The sequence below is a fragment of the Pimephales promelas genome, chromosome 10 (assembly GCF_988280905.1).
Source record: "Pimephales promelas chromosome 10, fPimPro1.hap1.1, whole genome shotgun sequence".
Lineage (NCBI taxonomy): Eukaryota > Metazoa > Chordata > Actinopteri > Cypriniformes > Leuciscidae > Pimephales > Pimephales promelas.
The window spans coordinates 21999514-22013808 of record NC_142778.1 but is presented as its reverse complement, the minus strand read 5'-3'; the positions used below and the strand labels follow the sequence as shown (position 1 = coordinate 22013808).

At 36.5% G+C, this 14295-nt stretch overlaps 2 protein-coding genes across 3 annotated transcripts; one reads left to right on the top strand and one right to left on the bottom strand.

Moving 5' to 3' along the window:
- Positions 1-3972: 3972 nt before the first annotated feature.
- Positions 3973-9180, top strand: trim35-30 (tripartite motif containing 35-30). The gene is made up of 6 exons (XM_039654505.2): positions 3973-4576; positions 5988-6083; positions 6175-6405; positions 6877-6899; positions 6973-7091; positions 7185-9180. The coding sequence occupies exons 1-6, from the start codon at positions 4175-4177 to the stop codon at positions 7553-7555; spliced, it is 1242 nt and encodes a 413-aa protein (XP_039510439.2). The 5' UTR covers positions 3973-4174; the 3' UTR covers positions 7556-9180.
- Positions 9181-9573: 393 nt separating this feature from the next.
- Positions 9574-14231, bottom strand: cimap1b (ciliary microtubule associated protein 1B). 2 transcript variants are annotated; one of them, XM_039654507.2, is made up of 7 exons: positions 13315-14231; positions 12880-12995; positions 11789-11992; positions 11579-11680; positions 11386-11507; positions 11175-11315; positions 9574-9710 (listed from the first exon to the last, which is right to left on the bottom strand). In XM_039654507.2, the coding sequence occupies exons 2-7, from the start codon at positions 12989-12991 to the stop codon at positions 9615-9617; spliced, it is 777 nt and encodes a 258-aa protein (XP_039510441.1). In that variant the 5' UTR covers positions 12992-12995; positions 13315-14231; the 3' UTR covers positions 9574-9614. The 2 variants fall into 2 exon arrangements, with proteins under 2 accessions (XP_039510441.1, XP_039510442.1); XM_039654508.2 differs by having other exon boundaries at positions 9574-9707.
- Between the last annotated feature and the right edge of the window lie 64 nt (positions 14232-14295).

Here is a 14295-nt window from a genome sequence, read left to right as displayed (position 1 = left end):
CATTAAGTCTTCACAGGGTCTGAGAACCACTTAGCGTCCATAAAGACCCGAGGATACAATAGAGTAACACTTCGACGACATACCATAAAGACAATTATTCAGCAGCCTTGTTGACTGCAACAGTTGATGCTCCGACCACTCAAACTACGATGCCACAACAAGGGAAGCCCTGACGGCAAACCATACTGACACATAGGGCTGCCTAAGTTTCTTTTTGCTTTTCAGTGCATTCCTTTGTTTCTTCCTAAAAAGTTTTTTAAATCTATTGACTGTGACTGACTTTTTGTGGGGTGGTAAAGTGCCCCGAATTCGGAAATCGTTGCTTCAAAGATGCCATCTGAATGGTGGACTCTCCTTACCTAATTTTATGTTTTACTACTGGTCAGTAAATATTCACAAGATAACATTTTGGCTTAGTTCGTCCACTACAACATGGTGCAGATTGGAAGTAAATTTGTGTATATCTACCTCTCCATTGGCTTTGCTTACTTCACCCTTATCCTGTAATGTCTCTTCGGCATCATTGACTCATAATCCAATTGATGTATCTACACTTCGTATCTGGTGCCAATTTAGGCGACACTTTAAATTCAATTCTGCCTCAACATTGATGCCACTATTGGAAAATTTCCTCCATCTCTCTCTGATCCTGTATTTAAGCAGTGGCATGCAAAAGGCTTGAGATGTTTCCGGGACCTGTATAGAGATGGTACGTTTTGTAGCTATGTCAGTTAACCTCTGATTTGGAGTTGTTAGAGTCCCACTTGTATCGTTTCTTGCAGATTAGACACTGTTCTGCAACCTTATTTTCTAGGTTCCCATATTTGCCCCTGTTGCTAGTTTGGGAAGAGTTTCTGCAACTCAATCCGTATCACAAGTTACAAATTTCAAAAATGTATGGTTGTCTTTTAGGTCTAAGTGATTGTTCTATTGACAGAATTAAAAGAGCGTGGGAGGGGGAGTTGTGGGAAAGTTTTGAAGAGGATTGGTGGGCAGGCGCTCTGGACAGAATACGCTCTAAAATTTGTACACGTCTTGGCCTCATACAATTTGAAGTACTATACAGAATTTATTTTTCTAAGGCCATGCTATCGGAAATATTTCCCAATGTTGAAGACAGATGTGACAGATGTCATGCACCTTTGTGCAATTTGAGTCATATGTTTTTTACTTGTCCTATGTTGCAAAATTATTGGGTCAGTTATTTTACAACTATGTCTAAAGTGCCAAAAATTAGAATTGATGTTTGCACCACCATAGCAATCTTTGGTGTACCAAAAATCTGGTTTCAGTTAAATTCCAAACAACTGGATGTTATATCTTTTACCTCCTTGCTAGCTAGACGCCGTATTTTGCTCCACTGGAAATCTAATAAGCCTCCAGCAACCTCCCAATGGTTAGTGGACAGTATGTTTTTTCTAAAACTGGAAAAAGTTAGAAGTTCTCGTAAGAGCAACTTCTTCAGTAAATGGCATCCCTTTATAGCTTTAAATCTCTTAAAACCCTACCTCCTGGTTAATACATGATTAAATGTGTGTGTGCGCACTCATATATATGTGTATATATATATATATATATGTATGTATGTATAATGTGTATTTAGGTATGAGTAAGTAAGTGTATACGTATGCATGTATTTTTTATTATCTACTTATATCACTATCATTTTTTTATGTGCATTTTCTTGTATGTGTGTGTATATGTATGTATGTGTGTATATATATATGTGTGTGTGTGTGTATAGATTTTTCTTTTACTTATTATTTTTCTTTTTATTTATTTATTGTTTAGTTTTTATGTGAAAAAAGAAAAGTGTTAATAATTTGTAATCTATTGTGTTGTAATATCATTTGGATTAATAAAAAAAGTTTGAGCAAACATAGGGCTGGGAGCAAGCAGCCTCCACACGCCCAAACTCTCAGTAACCCAACGGCACACTCAGTAGTACATAGCAACAATGCAAAAAGGGGCAGGCTTTCGACCAGGACGCACTCTAAGAGGCATGAACGACAAGTTTATATAGTCCAATGGCGATAGGTCATTGGCCACATACCAAAGCCGTCACACGGCTTCACCACACTAGGAAACAAAACAGGTAAACAATTACTGGAATACCTTCTTTGTCTTTGACAAATTACCTGTCAATAATATCAAACACATAATCATACTTTTTGAGTTTGAGTAAGCAGCACGTAACATTCACGTTACAGAATGTTGTCTTGGTCACATTCTTGACATGGGAATACACAGAACAGAAAAAAAATGTTCTTCTATATACAGATCTGCTTGATGAACAGTCTGATAGAAAAGTCTTTTCTACTTTCCCACATGTCAGTCAGTGCATGACTAAATTAAAATTCAAAGGCTAAAGAACAGAATGGATAAATATAAATAAAATGAAAAATGAACAAAACTAAATTACTAAAACTTAAAGGGACAATGTGCACTTTTTATGTATTTTATTATATAACATCAATATTTTTATTCATAAATATGTCCTCAAAGGTGTACAAATACCTCTGCCAATTATCTGACTTATCCTTTTAAACTAAGAATTGATTATCTTATATATTATATTATATACATGGGACGGGTAGATCCACGGAGGCTTCCATGTAGTTCCGCCATCTTGAAACAACAATAGCAGAGAGGGACAAAAAGTACTAGGCCAGAGTTTTCGTTCAGAGCCAGCGTCACGTAACTGAAAGCAGCAGAAATGGAGGAGCAGAGCAGTGAGAGGTGCTTGTCACTGTCCCAGCAAGTTTAAAAGGCTGCATTGCAAATCATCGTCGCCAGAAAAGTCCAAAATAGATCATAAAAGGAAACGTGACCGGAGATTATAAAAAAAAACACGAGTTAATGTCGGGATAGCTTTTTCCAGGTGGATAGAGCTAATGCAGGAGAAATGTTTCAAAAGAGACGCTGAAGTTGCCTGCTTTCTTCTCGACAGATAAGTCAATAGTCTTAATTACAAGCTTCTTTTTTTCCATTGTTTGGTTGTGTACTTTATTTTATAGACAGATGAACATTTATAGTTAAAAGTTGATGATGATATCCAGCAATGTACGTACTTCAGAAGATATAACGAATAAAGAAGGCATAACTAATTATAATAGTTCATGTTTTTCACAGTCAGTAATTCATACCGTAGGCAATAATTTGTTTTGTTCGTTGTGTCCAGTTGCTGTTTGTAAATAACTAACCTGTTCAGCCAAAGGAAGACATTAGAAGACATCCCGTCATAGCTTTTTGGTACATAATGGCTACTGTAGAAGCAACACACACTTGAAAAAGGGAGGCACTGCAGAGCACAATTCGTTTGAATGCAAAACACATTTTAACCGCTAGGTGGGAGAAATTCCTACACATTGTCCCTTTAAGCTAAAATGAAAACTGGAAATGTAAAAATAAAATCTAACTCAAAATATTAATAAATAAATATAATAGTATACAGATGAAGAGTTCAGATGCAAAAGCCTCTAAATGCCATTTGAAATTTTCTTCTTTAATGATGATTTTTATCAAACTTGTAAATTTAAGTTCAGTGATTTCACTTAAATGGCAATGATAATTGCCTATTAATTGTTATTTAAGTGAAATTACTAAACTTAAATATACAAGTTTGATAAAAATCATCATTAAAGGGGAAAATTTCAAATGGCATTTAGAGGCTTTTGCATCTGAACTCTTCAGATATATACCAAAGACAGAAATTGACCTTCAAATATACACCTTCCAACATTGTTTTTGATAGTTTTGTATCCAACTTATGATCCATGGTAGCTACTACTAACTTGCAGAAATTCAACCATTCAATCCATTTGCTGTAGGCCTACTCATTATTATAACACATACTGTATAAATATGTGTAAATAAAATCTAAACAATATGTATTCATTTGTGTCACGTTATCATATATTTTTTGTCTTTTTATTATGTTCAGCACCAAGGGTGTTAATGTAGAAAATGTAGCCTACTGTAAAAATAAACACTATAAATAATAGAAGGTTCTGTTAAAATGCTGTCTTTGCTCTTATAAGCTCCGCCCTACTCTGCATGTGTCTGGGATATAAACACAGCTGAGAGACAAGTGTGCTCCTTACAGCTGGACCAGACACACAGACAGTGAGAGAAAGACAACTACTAGGACACATAATATTCTGTAGGTGGCAAAATGGCTAGTAGACTGTCCATTACAGAGGAGGATTTGTACTGCCCTATCTGCTGTGACATCTTCAGAGATCCAGTTCTCTTAGCCTGCTCTCACAGCATCTGTAACGGCTGTGTGAAAACCTTCTGGAATCGGCGAGGAACTCAAGATTGTCCCATCTGCAGAACTGTATCATCCAATCCCGATCCACCCATAAACATCGCGCTGAGAAACATGTGTTATCTGATAAGAGAAGAAACAACTCAGGACCTTCCCGTAGAGACAGCGGGGTTCTGTAGTCTTCATGGAGATCCTCTTACTTTCTTCTGCGCTGAAGATCAAGAGCTAGTTTGTGGAAAATGCAGAAATTCACTGCATAAGAACCACCGCATCCGTTCAACAAAAGACGCATCACAGGACATCAGGGTAAGAGCTCAAAGTGTCCGATTGTCTGGACTCTGGAAATAGGCTATTTGCTGTCCGAAACGCTTTTTTTAAACAATTAATTTGACTTTAACACCATTGAATCAGGTTTCTCGTACAAATGTGATAGTTTCGTGTTAAAATGACTTGAAACAGAACTCTTTTAGGCTACTTGACTTTTATTTGTTTTATTTTATTTATTTTAATTTTTAAATAACACGTTTCAATCATAGACCGTATAAGAGAAGTTTCAATCAAGTAACCATCAACTTTCATTTCCCATCATGCTTTGCAAAGGGGCTGAATTGGGAGTGTAAATGTTGAAATAAAGCAAGATGAGAAAAAAGTTTCTGTTATGTGGTTTTGGGCGTTACCATTGTGGTGAAGTGTTGAGCTTGTGTTTGGTTTGATGACCTGTTAACGGCCATTCAATTGACTTTAATAAGTATGCAATGGCTGTCGATGAAACCATAGGGATGAAACCAGTATCACTCCTTGACTGTCATAGCTGAATATCACATGTGTAAACAGAAGTTATATTTTGTTTGTTGTTATTTATAACATGGGACTAAACAAGACCTGTTAAATTGGATTTATTTGAATAATTCAATTTAAATGAAAATCATTTGTTTAAGTTAACCTAAAACCATTCATTCAAGGTAAGTGAACACCATTGATACTAGTTAGTTGTACTCAATCAAGTGAAATCAATCTCCATGATTATATCATGTTCTTTTGAGCTATTTTGCTGTAGTGCTTGGTCAAAATGTCCAGCTTGTGGTCAGATTGCACTGATTGCTGGTGTCAGATTTAATGGATTGAAAAGGGTTGAAAAATGAAAGCTGTCTTGTCAAACAGGTCTTAGCATACTAATGGCCCTTATATGACACACATTCACACACCAAAAGGCAAAGGTTCGTGGGAACTTTGCTGATAAAGTCAAATATAAGCTTGATAGACCTGATCTATTTTGGATATGTGGGTTTTTAACAAACAACCTGTTTAACAATTGTAAAAATGCTGGGAATATCATCATTTAACAGATTAACACAGAATGACACGTACATCTGAGCATCATAGGCTGAAACGATGACATCACTGTTTTCGCAAGAATGGCTATAAATGAATTAACTTAATAACTTCTTTTACAATAAAAATGAACCATCACTGAACTTACTTAAGCTGGACTATGTACAGCCGATACAAACTTTGTTGCATTATTTTCCTGCATGCTATCACTCTAAAGCTGCTTTGAAATAATCTGTATTGTAAAAAGCGCTTTATAAATAAAGGTTATTTGACTTGATTTGAAATGAGCACAACAATGCAACTATATATATATATATATATTCAAATGTTTTTTCAGAAATTGATATAAAGCTGAAATCAAATTTCAATTTCATTTAATTTCTAGAATGAGCTCCAGCAGAAACTAAAGGTTTTTCTGGAGAAACTTAGAGTGTATGAACGATTTAAACAGTCCTGGGATGAAACAGCGGAGTACATTAAGGTGAGTATCGGGAGGAAATTCTAACATTTACACAGTACTCTATGGGTGTTTATTGTATCAAGCTGATTGTGCTGATATTTTGTGTCTATAGAGGCAGAGCCAGCACACAGAGACTCAAATTAAGGACGCGTTTGAAAAGCTTCGCCAGTTTCTAGAAAATGAAGAAGCTGCTAGCCTGACGGCACTGAGGAGAGAAGAAGAGCAGAAGAGTGAGATCATTAAAAAGAAGATCGAGGAGATTACATCAGGGATATTATCTCTCTCACATATTATTGAGTCTATCGAGGAACAACTGGGAAGGAATGACATCACATTTCTAGTGGTAAGGAGCACTTGGTTTGACTTGTTCCATGCTTTTATAAGGTTTTTTTTTCCCACATTATATTACATTAAGTTGAAATTAAAAAAGTAATTTGAAAGAAATTACTACTATGCAAGGATTGATAAAAAGGAAAGACATATATGTTACAAAATATCTCTATTTCCAAAAAATTCTGTTCTTTTGAACTTTCTGTTTATCAAATAAATAACCCTGAAGAAAAATGTATCACGGTTTCCTCAAAAATATTAAGCAGCAACTATTTTCAACATTGATAATAATAAGAAATGTTTTTACATATTAGATTGATTTCTGAAAGATCATTTGACACTGAAAACTGTAGCTGTATTTGATCAAATGAGTGCAGCCTTCTTTCAAAGATCTGACCGTACACAAATTAATGGTAGTGTACATTTTCTCATCATATAACATAAATTAATCTTTCTGTCTCTATCTACATTTCTTTATTCCTAGAACTACAAGACTGCAATTGAAAGGTAAGAACATGTCTTTTCTTAACCTTTATGGTTCTCAGCCCACATCAGTACTGACTCCAAAATGTTGTTTCAGAACAAAGTGTAATCTGCGGGATCAAACCAGACCTTCAGGAATGCTCATCGATGTTGCCAAACATGTGGGTAACATAACCTATGTAGTGTCAAAAAAGCTACAAGCCAACATTCGTTACGGTAAGTACTAAGTACTGAGCTGTAAAAATCTTCTCATCTGTTCAATTATTGTGTTTTAAAAGTGGGTGAACATCTTTATCTCTATCCCTCCAGCCCCAGTAACCCTTGACCCCAACACCGCCCATCCTTATCTGACCCTGTCGGATGATCTGACTACTATAACTTACAATGATGAGCACTTCCCACAGCTTCCAGCAAACCCGGAGAGATTTGACGGCTACACGAGCATTCTTGGTTCTGAGGGCTTTGACTCAGGGTCTCACTGCTGGGACATCGAGGTGGGCGACAGCACTGCCTGGGCCGTGGGAGTGATCACAGAGTCCGCATACAAACTCAGACAGAACCCCTCCAAGACAGGCTTGTGGTATGTGGGCTTCTGCAATGGTAAATACGGGAAGGGCTATTCTCCAGAGATACTGACCCTTCTACGGGTGAGCAAGATCATTCAGAGGATCAGGGTGTAGCTCGACTGGGACAAGGGAAAAGTCATTTTCACAGACGCAGGCCACAATATTGGTTTGCATGTGTTTAAACACACATTCACTGAGAAAGTATTCCCTTACTTTTATAATCACTGTATGCAACATCCGTTGCGGATCATACCAGTAAAGACAACTGTGGAAGCACACATTTAGAGCCAATACAACTTAAGTTGATAGGTTTACTGTGATATCAGTCCAATTAATCCAAAGGAGACAGTAGCATTGCAATAAAACATTATGACATGTCTGCAATATTCAAGCCTTCTTCAAAAACACTATTTTAACCAGAAATATTGTTGGTTTTTTTAGAGTAATGTATGCTTACAAGTAGATTTACCTGCAAATGACCTATCATGCCCTTTTACAATGGCTTGATTTTGTTTTTAGGGTACACTAGAATAGGTTTTCATGCTTGAATGTACAAAAAAAAAAAAACACATATTTTACATTGTTGATGCTTCACCTCTCTTCCCAGTCTGTCAGTAACGTTCTGTTTAGTCCCTGTCTCAATGAAGCCCCTTTCTTTCGAAAAGCGGAATGTGCTCTGATTAGTCGGCTGGATCAGCGTGTTGTGATTGGTCAGCCGCTTCAGTGTGTTTCGTAAATGTCACGTCCCTTACCACCGTGTCAATTTCATGCCACTTACCATCACTGCGTCACAACGTAGTATGCTAGTATGTGGTTCCAAATGTGGACCTACGGATGGATTCGGAACTACATACTAGCATAGTCTTATTATTTCTGCCATATAAAGATATGGTAAAAATTGTTTAAGTAGTATTATACTGTAGTATGCGGTTATGAATTCAGCAAGTATCTCTTTGATATGGCAACAACACATTATTAATGCTACTCAACCATGCCTCTATGATTTTTTTTTTTTGTTTGCTTTGGGTGGGAATTATGATTATTGTATGTGACATGTACTGTATGTTCCCAGAAAAAAAACTATACTATACAAAGACTATACAAAGTATAAAATCAAGGTGTTTCAGGGATTACAGAAACTGTGTTTTCTAATATTAACACATTTTGGAGTGACTTTGTGCTTTGTTAACTTTTTTTAAAAATATTTTTTTTCATACTCAAACAGCAACACACTAACGAAAGTTAAAAATGTAAAAAAAAAAAAAAAATTGACTTGTGTATTTACAAATATATCTAGCTCTGCCTAAAATATAAACACTTATACCATAGTAAGTGGGCTTACCATATTGAACATGAAAAAAAAAAGGTTTTAATTTTGGAGAACTATTGGTGGTGTGTTGACTCATTATTCAAATTTAGTTTACTTTAAAAAAAAAGAATATTTACATCATGCAACTTTAAGGTTTTCAGAGAATACATTTTATTTTGTAAATAAAGCTCACTAACTGAATTATTTGGTCATGAATGGAGTAGATTTTTTTTTAATGAACAGATTAAAAAAAAAGAATTGCAACAATGAACTACTGCACTATCAATGTAAATATTGTAGCTACCTGTACCAAGTCAATAATAAAGTGGCAATAACAACAAGTTATCTTGATTCAAAGATTTACTTTCTTGATTTACACAGTAATCATCAGTGCTGCTTGCTCTGTGCCATGTTAGCTCTGTTCCAAAATCTAGTGAGCTGCATTGCTGTCTGCTACCTACACAGCAAGCATCCAAAAACTGAACAGGCATAATTATGAGTGTTTCCTGAGCAACAAATCAAAAAGGATCATGTGACACTGAATACTGGAGGAATAAATGACATTTTAAAATCAAAGCAGAAAACAGTTATTTTAAATTGTTGTAATTTTTTACAATGTTATTGTTTTACTGTATTTTTGATCAATCAAATTCATCCTTGGTGAGTATAAGAAACCTTAAAAAATATCACCAACCCAAACTTTTGAACAGTAGTGTCTGCATACAGTATTGTATGGTGTTAATATTCTAGTCTGGGTAGACTTTTTTTTCTGAAACATTTCAAGTTGTATATTAGTGATGTTAAGACCTGCTATGACAGACTGTAGCTTGTTGGACTGAATTTATTATGACAGAAAGAATCTGTTTAATCAGCACCATCCACAATTATGGGAGCGATGTACTCAGAATGACGAATTCCAAAGGAGAAGCTGGGAGCTTTTGTTCCTGTGAAAGTAACCTGCTGAGAAAGACAAAGAAAATAGTTGTAGTATACTAGTTGTATAATAGTTGTAGTAATTGTAGTTGTAGTATACTAAATGTAGTTATATACTAGTTGTAAAATAGTTGAAGTATACTAATTCTTGTTATTTTAAGTAACAGTAGTTTTAGCAGAGAGGAATTCTAAACTAAAAACAGAATATATATACAGTACACTACCATTCACAATTTGGCGTCTGTCAGATTTTTAAAATATTTTTGAAAGAATTTTCTTAAAGGGATAGTTCATTTTGAAATTAATTTTTGATATGTTTTAGCTTACCTCAAGGGTATCCAAGTGATGTAGGTGTCTTTGTTTCCACCGTATTTTCAATTTTGACATTTTTCAGTCAAACCGTTGTTGTCTATCAGTCATACACTGGAGCCTATGGGGGTCCACCAAAAAGCATGCACAGAGAAGTCAAAATTAAACATGATTTAATGACTCGTAAATGTAAGTACACATTGATGGCCTAAGACATGAAACGAGCGGTTAATGTGAGAAAATGAACAGTATTTATATCGTTTTACCTCTTGTAATAATAGCCATGACAAAATGATCTGACGGCACAGGCGCTTCGGTCTGCGCATGCGCCGGAAGTGATCGCTTGCGCGCCTACGTCACTCTTTGTTTATACAGAGAATTCGGAAGTTTTACCTTTCACTAAACATATTTAGATATACGGGAAACCGCAATGGAAGACGATTTCGGTATATCTAAATATGTTTAGTAAAAGGTAAAACTTTTTAAAAAAAATCTCCATGTAAATATTGAGTGACGTCACACGCAAGCGATCACTTCCGGCGTAACATTGAACTGATTCAGTTCAGTTCAGTTGGACATTGCACAACTGATTCAGATCACTTGGACGTCACTGTGATTACACGAGTTAAAAACAATATAAATACTGTTCGTTTTCTCACAAAAACCACTCGTTTCGTGTCTTAGGCCATCAATGTGTACTTACATTTACAAATCTATAAAATCATGTTTAATTTGGACTTCTCTGTGCATGCTTTTTGGTGGACCTCCTTAGCCTCCAGTGTCTGACTGATAGACAACAACGGTTTGACTGAAAAATGTAAAAGTTGAAAATTCTGTGGAAACAAAGACACCTACATCTTGGATGCCCTTGAGGTAAGCTAAAACATGACAAAATTAATTTCAAAGTGAACTATCCCTTTAAGCTCACCAAGGCTGCATTTATTTGATAAAAAAAAATACACTGAAAACAGATATATCGTGACAAAATTACTACAATTTAAAATAACTGTTTTCTATTTTAATTTATTTTATATATTTATATATTACATTTTTTAGCATCATTACTCAAGTTTTCAGTGCCACATGATCCTTCAAATATCATTCTAATATGCTGATTTTTCATTTTCAATAAAAAATCTCACAGACCCCAAACTTTTCAACTGGTAATGTTTAAGTACAGACCCTTTCTGGATGGTGGGCTCCAGGTCCTGGTTTCTTGGTAGTGTCCCCAGGCATGAGATTGCGACCAGTCATGCTGTATTGAGGGGCCTTGTGTCTATACACACATGAATCTACTACTTGGTAGGTCCCTGGGCCTGGAGTCTGAGAAAGGGATTGTTATCATCTTTTCAAATACATATACTAAAAGGTACACACTGTAATGTGTCCGCACCTTCCGTAAATCTTCATGGAAGCTGCCAATAAGACTACGACCGCTGAAGGAGACATTTGGAGCGGCTGTTTTATTCACGACTCTTGGCCCTAATACTGGGGGGAGCATATACGCAGCTGGACCTGGAGACAAGATAATGCACAAACGTCTGGGAAACATACCTGTATTGCTGTGTATATCTGTGGAAATCTACCTGGTGTTTGGTCATTGCGGAATAATTTAGTTCTCGCAGAGAGGGAGAATGCAGGGGCCAAGTAATAGGTGGTCTTTATTGCCTTTTCAGGTGAGTAACTGCCTGATTAAAAAAAAAAATCAAAAGAATTAAACTTTACTGTATATGTTCTACATTGTTCTACATTTGCACACAGCTACAAAGCCTGTGTGTTTTTGTTGTGTGAAATACCTGGGCCAGGGGTCTGGAAGGGCTGAATATCCTTTCGCCGGCCGTAGACAGAGTATGCAGGGGTTCCGTCCCGACCCACCCTGGTGATGTTGGAGGGAATGAGGTATCCGGGCCCTGGGGAGAAGTTGGCCTGTAAGTCACGATGGCGCGTGCCAAAGCTAAACGCTGGGCCTTTCTGCATCCGCGGGTCATGGTTGTTCATTCCTGTAAAGGGCAAAGAAAACACACAAAATTTAGATTTACTGCAGGGCAATAGTATTTTGGACCCCTAACCCTTTTTAAAAAAATAACATTTAGAAATTGTTGTGTGTTCTTAGAATTGTTCCAACCTTTCACCCCATTAGCGCCTGATTTACTGCGTTTATTGTGAATTGTGTGTGTGGCCTTCTTTAAGATCACTAAATTTGAGGCTTCTGGTCAGGATATTTAAGTCCATAAAGGAGGGAGGGCGTTCTCGCTTTTAGCTCCTAAACTCTGGAATAGCCTTCCTGATATTATCCGAGGCTCAGATTCGCTGTCCCAGTTTAAAACTAGATTAAAGATGCATCGCTTTAGCCAATTAGCTTTAGCTTTTATTCCTATGTTGAACCAGATCGAATTTAATATTATAAAACTTAGGTTATTTGTATAGGTTGCATAGTAATTACAGTCATTACATTCCTGTAGATATTGCATGAATGATGTGTGGTTGGGCAGAAATTGTGTTTTGCGGTGGTATGCAATACGGAACCGTTGCCACTGAAACTGCATATTAACGCACCAGTGGGGCAAGACAGCCTTAGTCAAACGGGTTGGTCGTATGGTTGTGTTGCGGAGAGATTGTGGTTAGGTCTCAGCATCCCTCGAGGGATGTAGAGGTCCGTAAGCTGGGCTGAGCATAAAAAGGAAATCGATGAAACGTGTGTGCCGTGTATGTGTTAGAGAGAGAGAGAGAGAGAGAGAGAGAGAGAGAGTGTGTGTGTGTGTGTGTGTGTGTGTGTGTGTGTGTGTGTGTGTGTGTGTGTGTGTGTGTGTGTGTGTGTGTGTGTGTGTGTGCGTGTGTGTGTGTGTGTGCGTGCGTGCGTGTGTGTGTGTGTGTGTGTTTAAGTTACCAGTTGCCCCTGGGAGAGAATATGCTGGCCCTGGACTGTTATACATTGCAGCGATGGGGCCCCTTGGCCGGTGGGGTCTCCAAGAACCCGTCCATACATCCACAGGTGACATATGTCTGTTTAAAAAATGTTTTTAAAGAATTACAAAAATTACTTAAGAAAAAAAACTTTACAAATGTTAGCCTAGATAAAACAATAACACATAAATATATTCGCTTTTTATGATGCAAAGACAGAAGCTTTAACTTTACTCTTGCAAAATGGTAGATTTGATGACTGACACTTTTTTGTAGTTTAGGCAACTAACGTTACAAGCACTTCATTTGCATTTCTAATTTAATTTGATTAGTCAAAACATGTCATAGATTTGTAAAGTTAGCGTGATCTACAACAAAACATACAAATCTAACAAACGAAGGAAACACAATAACTTACCTTAAGTGAAAGATATTCAAAAGTGAGTGAGTTTAATAGCCTACTTTTTGATCTCGTTTTTTTTTTAAATAAATATTCGTTTAAAACCACACCAACAAATTTCCACTTGTACGATCGATACAATATATGTAAGAAATAACTATAGTATTGACATCTCAAGTAAAATAAAGCCCCCGAAAAGCTCTGATCAAACTTGCAACGTCTGCGACTGTTTTAGATACTTTAGTTGTTTCCTTTTGCATCTCTAAGACGCCATCGCCTAGGTGATTCTTTGATGTCAGTTTGAGTGACATTCCAATGGCGAGAAGTTCACGAGTAGCTGCTCTACATGCCAATCCACTGTAACCCGTGCAGTAGACCTATAATTAATTATTAAACAAATCAAATTCAACAAATGCTCTCCTTAGAGATATTTCAAAATTTAATACACGTACTGTCTATTACAGAGGCTATACAACATTTATAAAACACATCAATTTCAAAGTTACAACTAAAACGTTTGCCTGCAGTGACCATATTATCATTACACAAGCCACACTTAAAATGCGTGTGAACTCCATTACAAAAGATAACAAAATATTAAACCAACTATCAGCATGCAAATATAAATGAATGAGTGAATTAATGAATGATTAAAGAAAACACGGGCACACTAGGCCCGTTCACACGACACCAAGGACGTATAGTCTCAATATAGCAGAGTTCAACGTCACAACATAGCTATATAATGATTTTATCCAGGTAATGAACGATAAAAACATTGGCAGCCAATCAGAATCCATCCTGCTGTAACAAACTCGATCGAAATGACAGACAAGCACGCGCGCTTATGACGTGGTTGATTATATTTAGTAGGTTAGTTATCGTTCTTGGTGTGAACGGGCCTTAAGGCTAAAAAGTTCACAAATATATATATATATGAAGAGTTCAGATGCAAAAGCCTCTAAATGCCATTTGAAATTTTCTTCTTTAATGATGATT

Bases quoted from the DNA above. Each gene is read 5' to 3' on its own strand.
- trim35-30 (XM_039654505.2), top strand. From the start codon at position 4,175: ATGGCTAGTAGACTGTCCATTACAGAGGAGGATTTGTACTGCCCTATC. The intron at 6,084-6,174 runs GTGAGTATCGGG...TTGTGTCTATAG, and splicing joins AAACAGCGGAGTACATTAAG to AGGCAGAGCCAGCACACAGA. The intron at 6,900-6,972 runs GTAAGAACATGT...ATGTTGTTTCAG, and splicing joins TACAAGACTGCAATTGAAAG to AACAAAGTGTAATCTGCGGG.
- cimap1b (XM_039654507.2), bottom strand. From the start codon at position 12,991: ATGTCACCTGTGGATGTATGGACGGGTTCTTGGAGACCCCACCGGCCA. The intron at 11,993-12,879 runs GTAACTTAAACA...TGCCCTTTACAG, and splicing joins TTCTCTCCCAGGGGCAACTG to GAATGAACAACCATGACCCG. The intron at 11,316-11,385 runs GTGCGGACACAT...TCCCTTTCTCAG, and splicing joins TCCATGAAGATTTACGGAAG to ACTCCAGGCCCAGGGACCTA.